A 25,134-nucleotide genomic window follows, 5' to 3' on the forward strand; every position below is an offset into this window, starting at 1 on the left:
TCTTGTTGATGTGCTTCATTACGTAAAGGAGTCTGAGACGTTCCACCTTAGAGGTCTTGGCAAATAAGCTGATCATTTCTGGAATTTGCAGTGGGCCTCACAAAGAATTTTTAAATCCATGTGATAAGACAAACTGAAATATAAATCCATGGGTAATGATTAGAGCATTCGCTTCAGGAAGATTAATCTAGACACAGGATATGAAACAGAAAGACCAGTTGATCTCTCACCAAGATGGTGGTGAGAGTGAGAAACTGTTTCCCTTGGGTGGATACAGATCACGGGTAAAATTCCATTCTGATATCAAAATACAGTATTCACACCACTGTGGGCATCCTTTAGAGAGACTGAATAAACAACGGGAAGTGCGATTTTTTTCTGACTGTACCATAGTGATTGGAGAATCCAGTTTAAGGCGCCTAGGACAGTGCTTGCCTCCTTTATTGGAATGTTAAGGAAATCCACCAGGCTGCTGACTATCTCAAAGTTGAAGAGGTAGTAACGAAATGTAAAATAAAGATGACTTCTCTTTCATTACTAGTCTCTTCTACAGAAATATCTAGTATTACTGGAAACATTGAGTTGAATCAACAAACCTGTCTTCTTACTCTTCAAGATTCTAACAATTCGGAGAAATCAGAAGTCTCCACAGACTCAGTTCAGGTAAACCCTAAACAACGAGCATTGACAAAGAAATGGTGTCAAAATGAAAAGAAGAAAAAGGCTTTCAATTCCCAGAACCCAGGGCGAGCTAAGGCAGTGCAACACCACAGTGGTGTTTCAGAGAGTGCGTCTGTCAAGTTATTCCTGGATGCGAAAGTCCTCACCTGCAGTAGAACAAGTCATTCAAGGAAATGACACTTCAGAACTTGAGTTGACCTCAGTTGTGGAGAATACTTTTCCTGCACAAGATATTGTGCAAACTGTTACAGTCAAACAGAAATGTTGAAAATCACAGTCATGTTGTGCCCTGAAAGAACACTCCATGTCTAACATAGCCAGTGTAAAGAGTCCATATGAGCTGGAGAACACCGGGGAAGAGCTGGACCCAAGGTATTCCAAGGCCAAGCCAATGTGTAACACATGCAGGAAGTTGTTTTCAGAAGCCAGCAGCCTGTGAAGGCACATGAGAATATACAAAGGAGTCAAGTCATATGTCTGCCACTTGTGTGGAAAGGCGTTCACCAGTGCAATCAGCTGAAAACTCATGTGAGGACTCACACAGGGGAAAGGCCATATAAATGTGATCTGTGTAATAAAGGATTTGCTCAGAAATGCCAGCTGGTCTTCCATAGTCGCATGCAGCATAGTGAGGAAAAACCCTATAAATGTGATGTGTGCAATTTACAGTTTGCAACTTCTAGCAATCTCAAGATTCATGCAAGGAAACACAGTGGAGAAAAGCCATATGTATGTGATATGTGTGGGAAGAGATTTGCCCAGGCCAGCACACTGACCTATCATGCCCGCAGGCATGCCGGAGAAAGGCCTTACATGTGCTGCAACTGCAGAAAGGTCTTTGCTGTCTCTAGCTCTCATCACTCATTCTTGGAAACACACAGGTGAAAGCCCATATATATGTGGTATTTGTGGGGAAAGTTTTATTTCCTCAGGAGAGCTCAACAAACACTTTTGATCCCATATAGGAAAACGACCATTTATCTGTGAATTACGTAGAAATTCTTACACAGACATTAAAAACTTAAAGAAGCATAAAACTAAGGTCCATTCTGGTTCAGATAAAAACGAGATTGCAGTGTAGATGACCATGCTGTATTCCATACAGAGAAGTCCTTTGTCAGAAATGCTAGATGTGAAGCCTTCTGATATGACTCTACCCTTAGTGCATCCTCGTGGGAACGAGGACTACTATATGCTTCTACCTGTCACAGATAGTCAGTCTTCTACACCAGACACACTGCTGAGGTCAACTGTGAATGGATATTTGGAATCACAGTTTTTTGGGGTTTTTTTTTTTATAACTATTATATTGACTTTGAGGACATGGAATTGCTAAGGCATCCTTGGCAGTAAAAATAAACATGTCTGCTAAGGTGCATATTCATATTAACTCCCACATAATTGAGCTGTGTGACCACTAGTTTTTATTCACAGAAGTAGAAGTTCTTGATACTGCATCAGTCAGTGCTTGTTCTGGCTTTAACTTCCATTGTAAACAACCAGCCTGTCAAGGAGCGACTTCCACCGCAGAAGCATGGTTTTGGGTGGGTAAGTTTTGGACACTGCTAAAGCTGCCTTAATTCCATCTTTCTTTTACATTGTAGACTTACTTGTTCCTTAGGTAGAATCTGACCTGTGGGCTTTTCGTTGTTCTCTCCTTGCTATTTAAACAAAGTCTGCAGTCATAACAACTTCAAACTGTTTGTTTGTGAGGCCTGTGGACCAGTGTGGAAACTGTCAGAGGGATTGGAGTTCATGTTTATGTCTAAATATTTAGATACTAAGGAAGACTTGTGCTATTTATTAATATATTCCTTTAGAGGTAACTTTTCTAATGAGGCCAAATGAAGTATTTCTTTTAAAACCCAGAAAATGTGTGTACATTTTTGTTCATTTAGGATGAATTCAGTATTCTGGAGAAAACCAGTACTCAGATCAATTTTTGTTTGAGTTGAAGCTAAATTTTTTTAAATAGATATGTGCTGTTTTTAAGTGGCCAGAAGACAGTTTTGGAATTTGATTCATTTTATTTTTTGTTAGATTGGTAGATTATTGGAAGTGAATATATAAATAGTTTTGAAATTTTTTGATAAACCTATATTGTATTAGTTATGCACTTTTAAAATAAATGTTCTAAAAAGAATTTTCTAGATATAAAATACATACTCGAAGTCACTTGGCTTCTAAATTTGATATATTAGAAAAAAATCAAGAAACTTGAGTTGCATGCCTAAGGCAACATACGTACACACAAATAGAACTAATATCAAGCCATTGTCAAAGACAGCAAGACAAGCTAAAACCAGAGACAACCTGATGGCAAGAGGCAAGCCCAGGAACCTAAGCAACAGAAACCAAGATGACTACTTGGCATCATCAGAGCCCAGTTCTCCCACCAAAGCAAATACTGGATATCCAAACACACCGGAAAAGCAAGATTTGGATTTAAAATCACATTTTATTATGATGATGGAGGACTCTAAGAAGGACATAAATAACTCTCTTAAAGAAATACAGGACAACACAAGTAAACAAGCAGAAGCCCTCAAAGAGGAAACACAAAAATCCCTTAAAGAATTACATGAAAACACAACCAAACAGATGAAGGAATTGAACAAAAGCATGCAGGAGTTAAAAATGGAAATAGAAACACTAAAGAAAGCACAAAGGGAGACAACTCTGGAGATAGAAAACCTAGGGAAGAGATGAGGAGTCATAGACGCAAGCATCACCAACAGAATACAAAATATAGAAGAGAGAATCTCAGGGGGAGAAGATACCATAGAAAACATCGGCACAACTGTCATGGATAAAGTAAAATGCAAAAAGCTCCTAGACCAAAACATCCAGGAAATCCAGGATACAATGAGAAGATCAAACCTAAGGATAATTGGTATAGAAGAGAGAGTGAAGACTCCCAACTTAAAGGGCCAATAAATATCTTCAACAAAATTATAGAAGAAAACTCCCTAATCTAAAGAAAGAGAGGCCCATAAACACACAAGAAGCCAACAGAACTCCAAGTAGATTGGACCAGGAAAGAAATTCCTCCCATCACATAATAGTTAAAACACCAAATGCACAAAACAAAGAAAGAATATTAAAAGCAGTACAGTAAAAAGGAAAAGTAACATATAAAGGAAGACCTATTAGAATTATACGAGACTTCTCAACAGAGACTATGAAAGCCAGAAGATCCTGGGCAGATGTCACACAGACCCTAAGAGAACACAAATGCCAGCCCAGGCTACTATATCCAGCAAAACTCTCAATTAACATAGATGGAGAAACCAAGATATTCCATGACAAAACCAAATTTTCACAATATCTTTCTACAAATCCATCCCTACAAAGGATAAGAGATGGAAAACTCCAACACAAGGAGGGAAACTACACCCTAGAAAAAGCAAGAAAATAATTTTCTTACAACGAAACCAAAAGAAGAGAGACACACAAACATAATTCCATCTAACAACAAAAATAACAGGAAGCAACAATCACTATTCCTTAATATCTCTCAATATCAATGGACTCAATTCCCCAATAAAAAGACATAGACTAACAGACTGGATATGTAAGGAGGACCCAGCATTTTGCTGCATACATGAAACACACTTCAGAGACAAAGACAGACACTACCTCAGAGTAAAAGGCTGGAAAACAATTTTCCAAGCAAATAGTCTGAAGAAACAAACTGGAGTAGCCATTCTAATATCGAATACAATCAGCTTTCAACCAAAAGTCATTAAAAAAGATAAGGAAGTACAGTTCTTATTCATGAAAGGAAAAATCCACCAAGATGAACTCTCAATCCTAAATATCTATGCTCAAATGCAAGGGCACCTACATTTATAAAAGAAACCTTACTAAATTTCAAATTACACATAGCATCTCACACAATAATGGTAGGAGATTTCAGACAACAAAAGGAGGTCAAAGGGATACAAATTTGAAAGGAAGAAGTCAAAATATCACTATCTGCAGATGATATGATAATATACTTCAGTGACCCCAAAAGTTGTACCAGAGAACTACTAATCCTGATGAACAACTTCAGCAAAGTGGTTGGGTATAAAATTTACTCAAACAAATCAGTAGCCTTCTTCTACTCAAAGGATAAATAGGCTGAGAAAGAAATTTCTCTGAAGAAAGAAATTGAAGAAGATCTCAGAAGATGAAAAGACCTCCCATGATCGTGGATTGTCAGCATTAATATAGTAAAAATGGCCATTTTGCCAAAAGCAACCTACAGATTCAATGCAATCCCCATCAAAATACCAATCCAATTCTTCAGAGAGTTAGAAAGAACAATTTGGAAATTCATCGGGAATAACAAAAAACCCAGCATAGCAAAAACTATACTCAACAATAAGAGAACTTCTATAGGAATCACCATCCCTGACCTCAAGCAGTATTACAGTGCCATAATGATAAAAAAAAAACAAAAACCCTGTATGGTATTGGTACAGAGACAGGCAGATAGATCAGTGGAACAGAATTGAAGACCCAGAAATGAACCCATACACCTATTGTCACTTGATCTTTGACAATGGAGCTAAAACCATTCGATGGAAAAAGGAACATTTTCAACAAATGGTGCTGGTTCAACTGGAGGTCAGCATGTAGAAGAATGCAGATGGATCCATGCTTATCACCCTGTACAAAGCATAAGTTCAAGTGGATCAAGGACCTCACATCAAACCAGGTACACTCAAACTAATAGAAGAAAAAGTGGGGAATAGTCCTGATCATATGGGCACTGAGGAAATTTTCCTGAACCAAACACCAATGGCCTATTCTCTAAGATCAAGAATCGACAAATGGGACCTCATAAAACTGCAAAGCTTCTGTAAGGCAAAGGACACTGTCATTAAGATAAACCACAAGCAACAGATTGGGAAAAGTTCTTTACCAATCCGACATCTGATACAGGGCTAATTTCCAAAATATACAAAGAATTCAAGAAGTTAGACTCCAGAGAGCCAAATAACCCTATTAAAAGTGGGGGTTCAGAACTAACCAAAACATTCTCAGTTGAGGAATACCAAATGGCTGAGAAGCACCTAAAGAAATGTTCAGCATCCTTAGTCATCAGGGAAATGCAAATCAAAACAACCCTGAGATTCCACCTCACACCATTCAGCATGGCTAAGATCAAAAACTCAGGTGACAACATATGCTGGAGAGGATGTGGAGAAAGAGGAACACTCCTCCATTGTTGGGATTGCAGACTGATACAACCACTCTATAAATCAGTCTGGAGGTTTCAAGAAAATTGGACATTGCACTACCTGAGGACCCAGCTATACCTCTCCTGGGCATATACCCAAAAGATGCTCCAACATACAACAAAGAAACATCCTCCACTATGTTCATAGCAGCCTTATTTATAATAGCCAGAAACTGGAAAGATCCCAAATGCCCTTCAATAGAGGAATGGATACAGAAAATGTGGTACATCCACACAATGGAGTACCACTCGGCTATCATCCTGAGTGAGGTAACCCAATGACAGAAAAACAGACATGGTATGCATACACTGATAAGTGAATATTAGCCTCAAAGTTCAAGTTACCCAAGATACAATCCACAGACCACATGAAGTGTAAGAAGAATAATGACCAAAATGCAGATGCTTCACTCCTTCTTAAAGGGGGAACAAAAATATTCATAGGTGTAAACACAGAGACAAATTTTGGAGCACAGACTGAAGTAACAGCCATTCAGAACCTGCCCCATATGTGGCCCATATATATACAGCCACCAAAACTAGATAAGATGGATGAAGCTAAGAAGGGCATGCTGACAGGAACTGGATATAGATGTCTCCTGAGAAACACAGCCAGAGCATGTCAAATACAGAGGCAAATGCTAGCAGCAAACCACCGAAGTGAGAACAGGACCCTGGTTGGAGGAATTAGAGAAAGGATTGAAAGAGCTGAAGGAGCTTGCAACCCGATAAGAACAACAGTGCCAACCAACCAGAGCTCCCAGGGACTAAACCACTACCGAAAGACTATACATGGACGGGGAGCCATGGACTGATCCATGGCTCCAGTTGCATATGTAGCAGAGGATGGCCTTGTTGGGCACCAGTGGAAGAAGCCGCCCTTGGTCCTGCCAAGGTTGGACCTCCAGTGTAGGGGAATGGCAGGGGGGACAGAAGGAGGGTGGATGGGGTGGGGAACACCCTTATAGAAGGAGGGGAGGTGGATGGGATAGGGGGGCTTATGTCTGGAAAACTGGGAAGGGAATAACATTTTAAATGTGAATTTAAAAATATCCAATAAAAAAATAATAGTAAAAAAACTGTTTATAAACTACTCAAATTTCTTCCCATAGATCAGTGCTTCTTATAGCTACAGGTGGTGGTTAACAGGGTACTAACTCAGAAGTGATCTGTGTTCTAAGAATGAGTGACAGTGCAATGCTTGGTCCTAAATGAGGTGTCTGTATCACCTGTCCAAGATTCTGGGAACATAACAGATGAGGGCCATACTCTGCTACATATGCAGCTGGAGCCATGGATCAGTCCATGTATAGTCTTTTGGTAGTGGTTTAGTCCCTGGAGGCAAGGATGTTAGATATAGAGGATAAGGAGGTGTGCCTCAGTATCCAAGTCTTCTGAACACAATCTCTCACTATTCATGAATCCACTGCAACTGCAGTTACCTGCATTTAGACCTGTCATACCGAAATTGCTTCTTGGATTCTGGAAGAAGCTTGTGAAGCCCACCCTCCTCAAGAGGAAAATGCTAGTGAAGAGCTTCTGGGGGTTAGAGTGCCATTATCTTCAGAAGTGTCACCACTGAGAAGTAGCCCCTGATACTCCCACCCATGCTCTCACAACCAATCATAAGCAAGCTCAGTTCTAGAGGGCTGGGGAGGGATAAAGTGAGGAAGGGAGGAAAGATGTCTGATGAGAAATGAATCTTAACCAGGTATGGTTTACAGAAGTCTCAGCAAGACTGAGACTAACAAGTTTATTCAAATCTATTAGTTTTTTTTTTATATCCTTCCCAAAAATAGAGACTAATGGTGGTTGGCAGGATCAATACATGTTAGTATCCAGGATACAATGATGTTTCCAGGTTATACAAGGTATAAAAGATTCATATTTAAGAACGATTGTCCTGTCAAGCCTCTATATGCTTCCCTGACTTCTAGGGAACACAGAGAAACACCTTGTCCTGAATGTTTCACTGCCTCAAGGAATGCCTTAGTTTCTCCAGAAGCGTTGTCCTAGGAGCCAAGGACTCTAACCTAAAAAAAACCTATGATGCATGCTTCTCAAGGCAGCTAGACCAGGCCAACTCCATGATTCCTTTCAATTAACCAGGGTGAAGACAATTAAAATTCACTAAATGTAGGAAATAAAAATATACTTTTAGGTATGCACAGTGCCTCACACTCCAGAGGCTAAGATGGGAATCTTGCCATAAGTTGGAGGCCAGCCAGGGCTGGAATAAGATCCTGACTCTCAATTTAAAAAATGAAAATGATTCTAAATTTATAGATGTACTTTCCAATCGACCTCTTATTACCTTAACTGGATACGTGTACATTTTTAAAGATCTTTAATGTATCTGTCAGCACATTTAACAACAATAACAACAAAAAAGGTTTCTATAGACTTTAATACATTTAAGAGTAAGGTTCTGTGGTGGAAAAAAAAGCTTTCGAATTGTTCTTTTAGAAAGTCATTGGTTCTTAAACCTTCAAGAATACCCCCAGAGGGAGCCCCAGGCATGGTGGCTGAGGATTAAAGGTACATGCCTGGAGACAGTGAGGCTACAAAGAGAAACACTGCCTCACATAAGTTCCCCTGGAAGATTTAAATATCCCATAAAACCTAATTTAATGAGTAGGACCTAGCTTAATACATCAATTTAAACAAACTAACAACACAACATGCGACTGTCCTATGTCACTTAAAAATTCCATCCCAATCTAGAATCACTACTCAATAGAAATTTCAGTTTAAATAAAATATAACAGAGGAACATGTTGACTTCTGAAGAAGAACCAGCAAGTCCAGGATAAGTAGACAAACGGTCCTTGCTAAAACAGAATGTCGACGTCTAAGATGTCACGTAGCCCAGTCTGGCCCTCGAATTTGCTGTGTGGCCAAGAGTGCCTGCACTTGTCAGGATTACAGGCATGCATCGTCTGGCCAGAGTGTGGCTCCTGGTAAGTAAAGCAGGAGGTAAACTAACCGTGGACTGAATAGTGTTCGGTTAACCACAGGGTAGGTGTGGGCTGAAGGACCATCCACCCAGCAGGAGCCCCCGCCCAGCTTGCAAAAGCAGTTCTGCACTGAGCATGCGCAACTGGAAACACGTGTTGGGGTCACATGCCCCACGCCAGACGTCAAGGCCGTTGGGCGCGCCTGCGCAGCTCTTCGGCCCCGTGCCGGATGCGCTGTTCTCACAGTATCCTCATCGCTGCTTTCCCGCCAGGATAAAGCTGAAGCGGTTTTCCGGTTCTCCTCCGGTTTGTCGCTTGAGTGTTGGTGTGGCTCTGCAGCTTTTGGGTTGTGCGTCCTTTGTCCAGCATGTCGAACAATTCCTCCAAGAAGCAGTCTTCAAAGAAGACGTTGTTCGACCCCGTGTCTTTCGCAAAGGACCTGCTGGCCGGCGGGGTCGCGGCCGCGGTGTCGAAGACAGCTGTGGCACCCATCGAGCGAGTGAAGCTGCTGTTGCAGGTGCAGGCGTCCTCCAAGCAGATAAGCCCTGAGGCACGCTACAAGGGCATGATAGACTGCCTGGTGCGCATCCCTCGTGAGCAAGGTGTGTATGGCGCCGTGCTTGGCCTTAGCGTCCCAGACAAGGTGGGGTGGGGGTGAGGGGTGACACCAAAAAGGATGACCCAAAGGAAAAGGGGGATCACCCAGAGGGGGAGTTGACATTGACAGGGTGGTCCAGAAGAAATGGTCTTATCCAGAGAAAGGGTGGCCCGGAGAAAAGGGGGTCACCTAAAGAAGGGAATCGGAATCATCTAAGAAGGTGACCAGACGAGGGGGTGATTTAAAGGAAGAGAATGACACTGCAGAAAGGGGGTCATCCAGAGAAAGTCATTTAAGGGGTAGGGTGACCCTGAAGGAGTGATCCAGAGGAATGAAGGGGACTATCTTCTAAATCAGAAAGTCATCCAGAGAAGAGGTGACCCGGAGGAAGAAGTGATCCTGAGGAAGAGGATTGACCTAGTGGAAGTAGGAGTCATTCAGATAAGGGGTAATCCAGGGAAAAGGGGTCATTCAAAGAGAGGGTCATCTAACCAGTGGGGTGACACCAGAACGGGTGGCCCAGAGGAATCGGGTGACTCAGTGGAAAGGAGTATGTTTTCTAGAGAAGGGGTAATCAAGAGGAAAGGGAAACCATCCTGAGAAAAAGGACACAAAGAAAGGGGGAGAGGGTCAATCAGAAAAGTGTGTTTAGATAGGGTGTAAGCAGCTGCCTGCTGTAGCCTAGAGATGTTTCTTTTGTTTTTGTTTCTTGGTTTGGGGTGGTGGTGGGTGGTGGTGATGTTTTGGTGAATGTGCAGGACCACTGTTTTTTGTTTTTTGTTTTTGTTTTTCCTGAGAGGGTCTATGTAGCCCTTGCTAACCTGGAATTTTCCATGTAGACCAGGCTGATGCTGAACTTGAGTTGACCTTCCTGCATATTTTGAGAGTACTGGGATTACAGAACTGTTTCTTTACTGCCCGAATTTAGTGTCTTTACCCATCTAACATGAGTTCCCAAGGCCAAAAGGGCCTTAAGTGTATCCTGTGTGCAAGTGAGACCTTAGCCTTCCCTCTCCCCGTAGGTTTGATAGATCAGTATTTGTACCTTGAGTACTTGTGCCTGGCCCAAGTTGCATGGTACTGTATGTTAAGTAATAGCTAAATGGCTTAGATATTTCTTGAAGTAGTAAGCTTCTAAGAATACAGATACACTGTGGCCTCTGAATATTCTGACCCTCAGTCAGTGAAAAGCTCTGCTTATTTTGGAGAACCATCAATGACCAGGCCTTTCGATAAGGCAGTCTTCTCCGCACAGAATATAAGAGTAATCATGGCAAATGGGATTTCAGTATAACTTCTAAAAGCATTTATTAAAAATGTACTTTGTGTGTCTTCGTGTATGCATTCACATATGCCATGCATGTATGTGGAGTCAGAAAAAAAACTTGCAGGAGACAGTTCTCTCCTTCCACTCAGGTCATCAGGCTTGGCAGTGGGTGCATTTACCTGAGCCATCTCATCAGCCCTAACATGATCATTTTAAAATCAAAGTCACAGAAAAAAAGCAACACTGAACAGAATACAAACAAATCATAGAATTAGTATTTTTTTAGCTTTTATGTTTTGGGTTTGGAATTTTTATTAACATTGAAATTGATTTGACATAATAAACAATGAAAACCCTTCATGAACCATTGTTGAAAATGGTTCCTATATTAGCTGACCAGCTTATCAGAAGTCTTACATCCTTTAGTAATTTGGGTTCTATTGAAAACCTTGTACAAACTTTTAAAAGAAAATAGATTTATTTATTGTTTGTTCAGAACAAGAAATGAAGTGGCATCAATCCTTTCTCTTGCTGCTAGGTGTGTGGTACAGTTTTCTCAAAATAAAGCAATGAAACAACAGTCTCTATCCAAGGGAGGCATTGCTTAGCTGGAAATGCTGGGGAGCAGCTTGGGCAGCATACTAAAACGTAACCCTTGAAAAAAGAAAATGGGAGTCCAGGAAGGTACTTTATTTTAGAGATGTGATAACAACTATTCATAACTGTTTTGTAGAGTAGAGTAGAGTGAGGGTAGGACCTATCTAAACTGAATCTAGAACACCCATCTGCAGGGCTGACAAGATAGCTTAGTGCTAAGAGCACCTGCTCTCTTGTAGCGGACTCAGCTTTGGTTCTCAACACCCATGTGGCAGCTCACAAGCATCTATGATTAGTCCCATGGGTCTGATGCCATCTTCTGTCTTTGGTGGGCACCAGGCATGTATATGATACACATACTTGGATACAAACAAAACACTCATACACATAAAACAAATATTTTTCTGAAAAAAAATTTAGATACACTCTTACTGTGTATTGAACTGTTCTAGAACTCAATATGTAAACCAAGCTGGCCCTAAGCTCAGAGATCTGCCTGTCTCTACTATCTCCTGGGTGCTGGGATTAAAGGCACGCACCATCACATCAGGCTTATAGCTAAAAACTTAAAATTAGAATGCCTATGTAGTGATTGAGCAGGATGATAACTTCAAGGGCCTATGAAGGCTACATTTGGAGGCCTGTTTTTAACTTAGCTGCTTTGAATACTTAGGTGAAGTGTTCAAATCAGGCTGTGCTTTCCAAAACTAATGTAATTGTATCTTAAGTATTTTTAAGTTTTTTTTCCTGAAATTTTAAACACATTTATTTTTAATTTTAAAAAATATACCTCCTGAAATATGACTTTTGTAACGTGAGTTAACTTTATATATTTTTCTGGTCCTCATTATTTTACCTTCCAATGTAATCATAAGCAGAACTTGAGAAATTTTCTGTTCTTAGGTGTGAATCATTGTTACATGCATCAGGATGTAGCCTGTATTACAGGATGATTCACAGCAGGGAGAGTATTGCCACCTAGAGGCATTCTTGAAACTTTATGGGGGAAATTTTGTCTGTACAGTTCAGAGGAATATACTTGTAAATCAAAATAGCATGAAACACAAGGAAGGGTTAGGAGGACTAACCCTTCTTCCTAACTTCCAAGTTCAAGGACCGCCTGCACTGCTGCACAGTAAAATCTTTCAAAAAGAAAGGAAAGATTAGTTACACCATTAATTACAAATGTGATACTCGGAGCCTTATGTTGATTTAAAGATATTTTTGTCATGAAAATTTTCATTTGTATTCAGTATGTTAACCAAAGCTACAAGATTTCATTCTGTTCTTTGGTAAAATGAATATCTGGAGCAGTAATCATTATTACAGAATTACAATGAGTAATTCGTGATCTGAATTGGCCATTTCTTTTTTTTTAATTTATTTTATTTTTTTTATTGGATTTTCATTTACATTTCAAATTTCATTCCCTTTCCCAGTTTCCTGGACATAAGCCCCCTATCCCATCCACCACCCCTTCTTCTATAAGGGTGTTCCCCTCCCCACCCCACTCCCACATTGCCCTACACTGGGGGTCCAACCTTGGCAGGACCAAGGGCTTTCCTTCCATTGGTGCCCAAGCCTTTCCTCTACTACATATCAAATTGGCCATTTCTAAAGTGATCATTAATGTGTGTGAGAACCATGTACAAAATGGAAAGACCAATGTCTTTCTTTGTGTGACTGCAATCCAGTTTCTTGGATTTTGTTTTGTTTGTTTTATTTTTTATTGTTTTTGTTAATCTCCCTTGATCAGTTGAAAAGACTCCTACCAGAAAGTTCTTTCTGAACCTTTGCCTGGTGTGGTACCATGGCCATGGTCCAGAAGTTTAAATCTTACTCCATATCATCTTCATAGTCATGGTTCTCTCTCTCGTTTCTCTTTTATAGAGGTCAGACTCTGAAAAAACAAATGTGTAGTTATGTTTTTGAAAGTGTTTTCTTAACTGGTAATAATTTAAATACCACTAAAAATAATCCAAAAAATAGATTTACCACCATCATCAGTAATTTAGCACAACTCTCACTAGAAAGAAATAACTCCCTTATTATTTGCTCAAATTTCTCATGTTTAATTTTTTTTTATTTTACTTTGATTTGACATTGTCCCCCAACCCCTTTTAGACCCTGTCTCTGTAATTCTGACTGGCCTCAAATGCTAGAATTACAGCTGTGCACTGCCACACCTGGAAATCAGTCTTCTTAGTGCCATAAGCATATGCATGATTAAAGTGTTTTTAGACACATGAGGTATTTTCGAAGTCTGCTTGTGTTTCCATTCTAATTCTATAGAGTTACAAATAATGCTAAACAAATTCCCTGTGCCCTAGAAGCTGTTTTAACCCAATACTTCACCTGAAAAGGGGGCGGGGAAATGCTACTCTTAAATGGTAGGCATTAGTGGTAAATGAGTTAAAAGAAGTATCTAGCAAATTAGTGTTTTTCTTGTTAATATTGCCTCAAAAATTATTTTTCTAGTTTTCTTGAAGGGGGACTGGTTAAAATGTTATGAATTTATCACATATAAAGGAATGTTTTCATATATGTATGCTATCTTGATAACGACTGTAAGGGTTGGTGATTTACTGAAGAATTATACCCCAGACTCAAATAATATGCAACAACAAAGAACATTTACTCAGCAGAACTTTCTGCATGCAAGGCTTTTCCCATTTGGGAATGGAGATGCCTAGTGGATTTGGAGGTCCAGCTTTTATTGTCAGTTAGGGAATTCCAGGGAGGGATGTGTGCCCTTTAACTTTGATTGGTCAGCTCTATCTCTAGGGATCTGACTGATGGTATAATTGGGTAGGGCTCTGAGACTTTCCAAGGTGGTCACTTACTCATTCTAGCTACCTATTTTTGCTTCAGGCCAGATGACAAGGTGTCCCCAGATTGGCTGCCCAAGACTATGGTTGGCTGACCACAGGTTCCTGGATCCAGGGTTTCATTTCTGAGAAACTGAAACTTAGGCCTAGTCTCCCAAACTGCCAGTTTGTAGTCTATCGTGGAGTCAGCCCCGCTCTGGCTAATTCGGTCCTCACACCACAATCAAGCAAACTAACATATTCATCACCATATATAATTAAATCATTTTGTATGTTTTCAGAATGTTTATGGTCTACTTTTATATGAAACTTGAAGTATATACCGTATTATTACCAACAGTCACCATGCTATAGATTCCCAGTTCTGGGACTCCTCCCTCCCCAATGGGAGCTATTTGCTAACTTTAACAAAGTTTGTCAGATTCCTTTAAAGGGGCAAGGGGAAGGCAGAGGCAGATCTCTGTGAGGTCAAGGCCACCCTGGTCTACAGAGCAACATTCAAGGTTACACAAAGAAACCCTGTCTTAAAAAATAATAATTTTTAAAAGTCCCCGTATATTTTGTTAGATATCCAAAACCTCCTCACCCCATATAACCAACATCTCACTTTCCCTATTTACCCCCAAATAACACCCCTGCCCAACCTGTAGGAGCCACTATTCTACTGTCTGCTTCTGTTAGATGTTTTTAGATTCTACATACAAATGATAGTATGTGGCATTTTTCTTTTTGTGCCTTCCCATTTCACTTAGCATAATATCCTCATGTTTATAAATGTAGTTGGAAATGCTAGAACTTTCTTTTGAGGAACAATGATTCTGTTGTGTTCATTTTCTTTATCTGTTGATTGATGCTTAGGCATCCTGTATATTGACTATTAAGGCAGACATCTTCAACATCCTAATTTTAGTTCCTCTGTATAAGTACTAAGTAGTGTGATTGTTGGCCCTATGGTACTTCTCCCATATATTATACAACGGTTCAGCTTTTTCTCTACATACTTACTAATACTTTTATCTTTTTGAAAGTAGCTAACAAATACAAAATAACCATGGCTTTAATTTTCATTTTTCTCAATTTTAAGCCTGGAATAAGAAAACATTTCATTTTATGAGATCACTGTCCTTTGAATGTTTGTTTTTAAAGTCCTGATTTGGGGCATTCTCCAAATTGGGACTAGAGATACCTTACTCAAAAGTGCACAGTCAAACCACTTGAGGCTTTGACATCTCCTGAAAATAATCCAAGACTATGGAAGCATTAACTGTCATACTCTAGAGGGACTCTGGAATATCAGGATAACTTTGCATTTTAAGCATATGGTGATTGAGTCATGAAGGTTGGGCAGTACATGGAGAACTAAGATGTGGAAATTATTTATTTCAACAGACCAGGAGAAGCTACTTTGAAATAAAATAGACCAACTCCCCTTTCCCACCCAACATTCCTCCTCACCCCTTTTGGTAAATTCCATCCCTCTTTCAACTTGGTTCCAAAGCATAAAAAGAAGGAAGTATAGTTTCTGTTACCCTACTTTACTTCTCATGGCTATGTGTGTAATTCAGTAGCTGGATCTGTTTGGTCTAGTGTACTCACAGATAACAGCTTTATTACTGTAGGAATTGGCACCAAGGTTCTGGGATGAGACCAAAGGTTACTAGTGAGCTCTGCTTTTTCCCCAATGAATCTTGCTGTATTTGTTTAGTTAATGACTTCTTTTGTTAAGTTCTTTAGATTTTCTTTTTAAAGTGAACAAAATTGGGATGGGCTGCATAGTAAATGCATTTTCTTCCTTCAGTAGAAATGTGTTTTAGAAAATTCTTTACTAATACAAAATGGATTTATGTGTTTAATTCTATAGGATTTTTAAGTTATTGGCGTGGCAATTTGGCAAATGTTATTCGATACTTTCCAACACAAGCCTTAAACTTCGCCTTTAAGGACAAATACAAACAACTTTTCATGTCTGGTGTTAATAAAGAAAAACAGGTAATCATGTTTCAATATGTCTGAAATTTTCTAAGAAACTATTGAATTTGCCTTACCTATAATGTCTTATTTGGAGTGAAGGTACTCTGGTAAAAATAATAAAATAATTGTAAAAATAATAAAAATAGAATACATTTAACGTTGAAAGTATATATTAAGTAATAAAAATATATAAAATTTGTATATTATCTTTCTTTTTTTTTTTTTTTTCAGAGCTGAGGACCGAACCCAGGTCCTTGCACTTTCTCGGCAAGCGCTCTACCACTGAGCTAAATCCCCAACCCCTGTATATTATCTTCAACAAGTTTTATGAAATCTCTTAGCTTCAGTAACTTGGGATCATTTGTCTCAATGCATTATACCCCAGAGTAAATATTAAATGTAATTCATATCTTATAATTACTGTTTTTCATAAGCATAAAGGAGCAGCCATCAGATTTATATTTCTTAGCCCAGTGGGTTGCTTATTCCCTAAAGATGTGAATTGTTTTTTCTTTAAGAAAATCAAGTATCACAGGAGTTCTTGGAGTGTAGTTCAATACTAGTTGCTTTGCATGTATGGAGCTCTGGGTTTAATCTCCCAACACAGAAGCAAAGTCAAGAAGAGAGATCAAGCCCAGAGAAAACTGTATAATAAGAGAAATAGCTTAGATAAAATATTTGCTGCAGAAGCAGGGTTTGAGTTTAAACTTCACAACTCATATTTAAAAAGAATGGAGCCTGGTAGTATGCACTTGGAAGTCTCGTGCTGGGGAGGAGCCACACCCTCAGGGCCTACTGCAAGCCATCCGAGCCTAATCAGTGAGCTTCTGGCTCAGAAAATAGATGCATGGCAGATAGTACCTGGGGAATGACACCTAGAATTGTCCTTTGACCTTCACGTGAATGGACACACACAAACATAGCAAACAGAAAATATATAGGAGTGTGGGAAGTTTAATAGTACAGTAAAATTTTTAATAACTAGGACTAAACTAAAAAGTACAGTAAATAAGTAAGCTAGTCACATCATTTGTAACCATCATACCAAAACAGAAACAAAAAGGAAACAAGAAGGCAGTCTCCTTATTGGGCATAGATGCGTTGGGGGAGGAAGGAACCTTCAACAGAATTCTAGTTCATGAAGTCCAACAGCACATAAAATGAAAAGAAACTGTTTTTATGACAAAGTGGGATTTATCCAAGAGTACAAGGATAGTGCAACTTAAAAGATGTTTTAGGTATGGTATGTCACATCAACAGTAGAAATGACAAAATCCATTGTATTTTGATTATCTCAATATCACAGTTTGAACAATGAATGAAATCTTCAGAAAGAAAAGCAATAAATAATTATTGGAATTAAATTTCATGTCAGCCTAAATTGACATGAAAGAAAAAATACATGACATTTTGTCCATCACGGTAGAATTAATATTCTTTGCAAGTGTACATGGAACATTTTTCAGAATAGGAGAATTTTTATGTTAAGTAACAAAGCAAGTCTTAAGGAGACTGAAATATTAAATACCTTTGCTGACTGGAGTGGAAAGACCTAAATATAAGAGGATCAAAGTGCAATATTGTAAAATCTTAAATTAGTAACATAATAATTGAAACTTTTATTGATAAACAACAAAAGTTTCTTGGGTTCTTTAGTTTCATGTTTAATGTAGTGTTGGAGGTGTAGTTATATAAATTCAGGATCATTTTTCTGCCTGAATAGTCTGCCTGCCTTTCTGCTTTTGCTTCTATTTGCCTGCCATACGAAAATAAGCATGCACTACATGAACTGTTTTGAATAATAAAATAGATATTATCCACCCCAAGTCAGTAATCTGCCTTCTTCTTTTATTCATGAAGGAAAAATAGATTTACTAGAATTTAAGATGCAGGTTATAAATCTTTATGTTCTGTGTCATATTTGATTGACTGGTAATAAGTAGAGGAATGAAATACATAGGTAATGCCACTGATTTATTTTCCAACTCTCACTTAAATTTGATCAGTCAAAGGGGGTGCTGAGTAGCACTTACACTTGAGCAGATGGCCTCTGAAGGAACCAACCACATGCCCTTTCTCTCCTAGGTCACCTCCTGTGGGAGTCTTCATTCTTACCTGCTCTTCATGGGTGTATTTTGTATAAGCAGTCTTCCTTAATACTGTTCTCCTGTTGTAGTGATAAATAGATATGTTATATAATTATGTACATAACTTACATGTTTGTAATATAAGGTTAATATCACAGTGATCTTTGATGGCCTTTCTTTAGGTAGGTCAGAGGATCTTAATTTGGGATCCATGGTATATTAGCACTGCCTGAAACACTACATGTGTATCTTTGTACATATGTTATTTTCCTCCTGTCTGGAAACAAGTCTGCCTCTAGCTTTTAAAAAAAAACTCAAAAGCATTCAATATCAAAAAATTAACATTTCCATTTCTACTATTACTAATAACTAAATAGACTCTCTGATGTCTTATGACCAATCCCTAAGAAAGTCTAGACCAACTCATGTTTTTCTACCAGATTTTCATGGATTAGTTACCCCAGCATCATATGCAATCTCTCGATCCAGTTATCTGCCTGTGATTATGTAACATGATACATAGTAGTACAGATTCATTTCACTTAAAAGGAGCCATGAGAGTTGGAAAATAAATCAGTGGCATTACCTATGTATTTCATTGAAACTCTGGGCAAAATCCCATGACTCATTCTGTGAAAAAATAGAAGACCTACGAGTCTGGCATCCAGCCAATGAGAACAATTAGTTGATAGATAAACTCAGATGTATCATCTATATAGCACAATCATTTGGCAGTTAAACAGGATGAGGTGTAGTAGTTGATGTTGCCACGTGAATCACCTTCGAAAGCATTGTCACATGAAAACAAAACGACCACAGATAATTCTGCATATTGTATTTGTTCAAAGGAAATCTCCACAATTAGCACTCTAGAGATAAATAAGTTCCTAGGGCTTAAGAGTTAGGGAGTTAGACTGACTTATAAAGAATATAGGATTTCTTTGGAGGTGATAAAAGTATTTTAAAAGTGTAGTGATGGTTATTTAACTCTGAATCTAACTTGTTGAATTGTGCGAATTGCAACTAAATTTATTAAATAAAAATAATCTTGGCCTCAAGAATTAAAATCTATAGGAATGTAAGTATATATAAATAAGTACAGTTGAAAAATTTAAGTACAATTTTAAAATAAAAGTCTAGTTACAGACTTTTGGTTACAGATTTTGGGTTGGTCTTATGATTCACATTTAGTTCTCTGACATAAAATGTTTATAGGAAGAGGCTATGGCTGTCGAGTTTTACAGGGCTGGAGATAAGATGCTTCATAAAAGAAGTAGATGTTAAAGCATGAAACAACTGTTTGCTAGGCCAGGATAAAGTTAGGAGCTTCAAAGTGTCCAAGACTTAAAACTAACACGAGAAATATTAGCATTAAATGTAGCGGGAGACTGCATACGACTTGTACTATTTCATTTTGTGTTATTTTGTAGTTACAAAGGCCTTCTGCCCTGCATTTTCCTTAACAATTCCAGTTCACATAATCTGTTCTTTTCCCATAAGCCCTTGATGCTGTCCTGGGAGCATCAAGGGAAACATTTTGCATATTGTTATAGATGTCTATAAGAGCAGTGTATAAATCTTTGCTTTTTTATTTTACCCTTTGTGAAAATTAGTTCATTAGCTATTTGAACAGTTAGATTCCATAGTTTAATGCATTTGAAATTTGTGTTTTAGTTCTGGAGGTGGTTTCTAGCAAACCTGGCTTCTGGAGGGGCTGCTGGAGCAACATCCTTGTGTGTGGTATATCCACTAGATTTTGCCAGAACCCGATTAGGTGTTGATATTGGAAAAGGTACAGGGTTTTTTTTTGTTTTTGTTTTGGTTGGGGGGGTGTTTTTCTTTTCTGAGATGGGTTTTCTGTGTAGTCCTGGCTGTCCTGGAACTTACTCTGTAGATCAGGCTGGCCTAGAACTCAAGAGATCTGCCTGCCTCTGCCTTCTGAGTGCTGGGATTAAACAGGATATAGTAAGTTTTTATAAGCATTAATCCTTTGTGCTTTGAACCATTTGTGTATCAATATTGTTACCAAATAAAAGTTTTTTGAAATTTAATTATGTGTATCTGTCTGTGTGAGTGGATGCCATGTGTATACAAGTGCTGGTAGAGGCCAGAGGAGACTCTGGATTCTCTGGAATTTAAATCTGCAGGCACTTGTGACCCATCTAGCCTAAGTGCTGGGAATTGAACTCACATTCACTCTTAACTGCTGAGCCATCTTTCCAGTCTCTACTCTACAGAATTTATTCTGCACCAGATATGTAGTTATCAGGAATAGAGTAACTTTTTCTCTTTCTTTAAAATTAGAGAAAATGGAAATGGGAACAGTAGTGAACCCAAAGCTTGTTTGTAACTTTGTTTTTAAATCACAGATCCTTCTGTACTTGTTGCTTATAGTGAATCTTTCTTCTCTGGAGATGGCCTTTGATTCTTCCAAAGTATTTTTTTTTCATAATTTCTGACAATTTGGATAAAATATTTCAAGTCAAACTGCCTAAATTACTTTTGTAAGAGATTAATATTTTCAGGTAATTTCTTTTGAAATACTTTTTGAAACATTCCTTGGATGAATGGGAAGATTATTTGTGTCCTTTAATTAGAAATTTTACATTATTTGAATGTTTAAAATGTTTAATTACTTTGACTAAGCTGTTTGATATAAATGTTACCTAACAATTTTCATTGCTTTATTTTAGGTCCTGAGCAACGGCAGTTCACGGGTTTGGGTGACTGCATTATGAAAATAGCCAAGTCAGATGGACTTATTGGTCTATACCAAGGGTTTGGTGTCTCCGTTCAGGGTATCATTGTTTACCGAGCCTCTTATTTTGGAGCTTATGACACTGTTAAGGTAATTGAGTGACTTTAAATGGGTCTAATAATTACATGGTTTGTTCTTTTTACTCTAATCAGTGTATTCTAATATATGATTAATTACATAAAACAAAATGAATGATAAAATAGGGGAAAGAAATTTTATTTATCCATCACTGCAATAATTAGTTAAGTTATAACTTATGACTGACTTTACATGATCATTTTGTCAACAGTGAAGCATTTAAGGTTTTGCATCATACACAGGATATCACAAAAAGCATCCTGGTTTGGCCTCCATATCTTTAGCACATAAAAAGACATGTTCTAATTTTTTCTGATTTACGTTCATTTTATTATTACTTTATATGCAGATAATTGATGTGGGAACTAGGGAAGGGTTAATTAAGTGTGGCCTGGTTTACACACTGGCTGCTGTCGGACTCTGTGTGGTATTTTCCGAGTTTCTTAGTAGTTTGCCTTTTGGGTTCAGACTTTAATAGCACTTTTTATGCAGGAAAAAAACAGATTATAATAATGGCTGCCATTTTTAAACTGCTACTTAGTTCCAGAAACCCATCAAGGGCTCCACAACGTCATAATCCTTAATTACTAAGAAACATATTCATGAAATGACAAGCAAAACATGTTTGTTCTTAACCACTAGTGGTAGCATGTTCCCAAAGGAATCTGGATACCAAATCCAGGGCCTTCTGCTTGCTAGGTAGGCACTACTGACCTTTTTCAGTTCCAGTTGTTTTTGCTTTTGTTTTTTTAATTGCATGTTAAATATTATTTCATCTGATAGATAGATAGATAGATAGATAGATAGATAGATAGATAGATAGATATTCTTTGAATTAAGAATTTAAGATAACTTTGGAAAATTAGATTATTACTTACTTGATACATTTTTTTCCTAGGGCTTATTGCCAAAGCCAAAGGAAACCCCATTTCTTATCTCTTTTATCATTGCTCAAATCGTGACGACTGGCTCTGGAATACTCTCCTATCCCTTTGACACAGTTAGAAGACGTATGATGATGCAGGTAATGTATTTGTAAGTTTAACTGACTCAGTCCGTGTCTTACAAACACAAATGTGATATGTTTGAGTTTCAGAGACCTTTTGCTGAAAATCAGTTTGTTTCCTACTGTAAAAGAGCCCACAGCCAGCAAAGCTTCTTCCTTTCTGCTCTGAAAACAAAAATGCCTTTCTACTCCTGAATTCCTGGGAGTATGGACAGGATGGTCGAGACTGGATGAATATATTCATCTTTTCACGTTTTTGGAATAATTATTATTGTTTGATGTGTGGTTGTTTTGCCCTTGTGTATGTCTGTGCGCCACTGTGTGCCCAAGGAGGATAGGAGAGGGGATTTGATACCCAGGAGCTGAATTTACAGATGGCTGTGAGCTACCATGTGAGTTCTGGAAATTAAACTTAGGTCCTTTGAAAGATCAGCAAGTAATCTAAACACTGAAGAATCTCTTCAACCTCGAGTATATCCATCTTAACTGAAATATTACCTCAAGTAAACTCAGTTATAGGCTATTAACATAATAATGTCCTGTTTTGTATATTTTGATAAAAAGTATGTAATTTTGAACTCCAAGGTTAAAAAAGTATAATATCCCATGTTCCAAACACAAATGTGTAAATTTTATATATTTCATTTCTTTCGTGTTGTATTCATTTCTTCAGTAAACATTTGTATGCTTAATCTAATTAAATTCTGGTGATACAAACTGCCAGAACCTGTACCCAAACCCATAGTGCAATACTGAGGACACAGTACTAAAGACTGAAAAGAAGTGTGCAGAAAATCCAGGAACGCGCACTGCCTAAGGGGATCCAAAGCAGCTCCCAGAAGCCAAGTCTGAAGGAATGCTGAGTGGAAACCATGGCAGATGCAGCTTTTCTTCTGACAGTGACTTTGGCACTTGCCTTTCTGAAGCAGTAATTCTGTAGTTCTAGAATTGGAAGTTATAAATTATGTTTTTGATAGGTTTACTTTCCTGGTTTCTGAGTTTCAGAAATAACTGTCATGCAGCTTCTTGTATGTTACTCAAGTCGCTCCTCCTTTGCATCCACATTCTCCTGTACAGTCTTAACAATTCGGAGCCATTCTTCTTCTCTGAAACATAGCTTATAGAAAATTCCCCAAATGTTTCAAAAATTTAACTGATTTAAACTCTTCATGTTTTATTTTCATTATCTTTTAACTTAAAGATATCTTTAAGTGCTTGTGTTTATGCAGTCTTGTGTGTGTACATTATTCTGAAGGTCAAAGGACAATCTCAGGTGTCAGGCCTCACTTTGTACTTTGCTTAACACAGGGTCTCTGGTTTACCTGCCAGCACTAGGTTTGCTGGTCCTCAAGCTTCCAGGAAACTCCAGTCCCCACCTCCCATCTCACTATAGGAGCAATAGGATTACAGGGGTGCCCTAAGATTTTAAGTGGATTTGGGGGATCTGAAGTCAAGTTCTCACACTCACAAGCCCTGAGCCATCTCCCCATCATATACTGTGTTTTCTACATCTTTTATGACTTATGCTAGTTCCCACGTAGGTAATTGGATTTGGGTTTTTCAAGACCTCAGATACCTCTCTGCCTCTGCAAGTGTTGGGATTAATGACTTGCACCATCACCACCACCCAGATTTTCTTACTTTTTAATGTTTATGTTCTTTAAAAAACTTTTAAAGCTCATCAATCTCTTCCTAATGTTAAAGTAATTAGCCCAGATTTAATTTAAAGTCTTGGGGTTCTTCAGTTTTCCAAGTTTTCTTTAAAAAGAAAAAATTTTGTGCTCTAAACATACATATTTTGTAGTGTTAATTTTGTTGAGTCTTTCAGTTAATTGACATGTGGTAAGATTAAGCTATGATTTATGTCATGTCATCCTGTAACATTTGTCAAATGATTCTGAAAAGTGTGAATGAATACTCTTCACTCCCTCGATAGAGTATCAACTATATTCTCAGTAACTCAACATAGTATTAGTTTTCATCTATAGTATTGATGTTCTAAAATGTCCTAAAAGATAATAAACTAATAGAAAATTATTTGTCTTTTTAACATAGAGTGGGGAATCTGAACGGCAATATAAAGGAACCATAGACTGCTTTCTGAAAATATACAATCATGAAGGGATGGCTGCATTCTTCCGTGGTGCCTTCTCCAACATCCTTCGTGGTACAGGGGGTGCTTTGGTCTTGGTGTTATATGATAAAATCAAAGAGCTCCTCAACATTGATGTTGGAGGTAGTTCATCAGGAGATTAAATTGAGAAATGCATATTTCTAATGTAAAAAACATGAAAATTACATAGCTGCCATTTGTATATATTTTGATAGTGTGTCTCTCTAAGCATACTACTACTGTCAGTGTCTCTTACAGTATTTGTTCTGCAATAAAGAAAAGACTTTTTTCAAGATTTTAGTATTAAAAGTCAGGGCAAAAATGGTTTTCTTCTCACTTAGACCCAGAATCATTTAGTGAGGCATTTTATTATAGGTAGTGTATGTTCCCTCTATTTAAAAATTCTTACACTTGTGATTAACACCATATAATGTAAAATATGAGGAAGTATCTTTAAATTTCAGTTTGCTTAGTACACCAGTAATCCCATCTTTTAGAAATTGTATGGTATGACAAATAGTTGGAAAGTTGATAATGACTTGGTGGCACTATCAAACTATTTGAAAAGCATAGGTCGGGTTATTTGCTGATGTTTAGTCTTGCTAGTGTACGTGTATCTTTGAAAAGAAATCTCCTCTGAACAGTAGATTTTGTATTCTGTATTGATAATAAAGCAAGTTCAAAGCGATTGTAATGCGCCTTTTTCCCCCAGTTCTCATGCAGGACACACACACACACACACACACACACACACACACACACACACACACACTAACCTTACCTGTAAGCACACCATAGAACATTCGTGTTGAAGTGGAGCTGGCGTACAGCTAGCCAACCAAAGATGTCTTCAAGCTGAATGTGGGGATGTACACATGACCCTAGCATCGGAGCAGACTGAAGCAGGAGGATCCAGAGTTCAAGCCCGTCTGGCTTCCCAGAGGACACCCTGTCTCAAAACAA

The 25,134-nt window shown here is 38.2% G+C and overlaps 1 protein-coding gene and 1 pseudogene across 1 annotated transcript; both read left to right on the forward strand.

The window, feature by feature from the left end:
- Positions 1–200: 200 nt before the first annotated feature.
- On the forward strand, positions 201–2,017 carry Mynn-ps1 (myoneurin, pseudogene 1; annotated as a pseudogene).
- Positions 2,018–9,115: 7,098 nt separating this feature from the next.
- On the forward strand, positions 9,116–24,860 carry Slc25a31 (solute carrier family 25 member 31). Its single transcript, NM_001433256.1, has 6 exons — positions 9,116–9,470; positions 16,020–16,147; positions 19,891–20,008; positions 20,910–21,064; positions 21,951–22,076; positions 24,114–24,860. Exons 1-6 carry the CDS (start codon positions 9,236–9,238, stop codon positions 24,312–24,314), a joined length of 963 nt encoding a protein of 320 aa, NP_001420185.1. The 5' UTR covers positions 9,116–9,235; the 3' UTR covers positions 24,315–24,860.
- Positions 24,861–25,134: the final 274 nt, after the last annotated feature.

This window comes from Rattus norvegicus, chromosome 2 (genome assembly GCF_021556685.1).
Source record: "Rattus norvegicus strain SHRSP/BbbUtx chromosome 2, alternate assembly SHRSP_T2T, whole genome shotgun sequence".
NCBI lineage: Eukaryota > Metazoa > Chordata > Mammalia > Rodentia > Muridae > Rattus > Rattus norvegicus.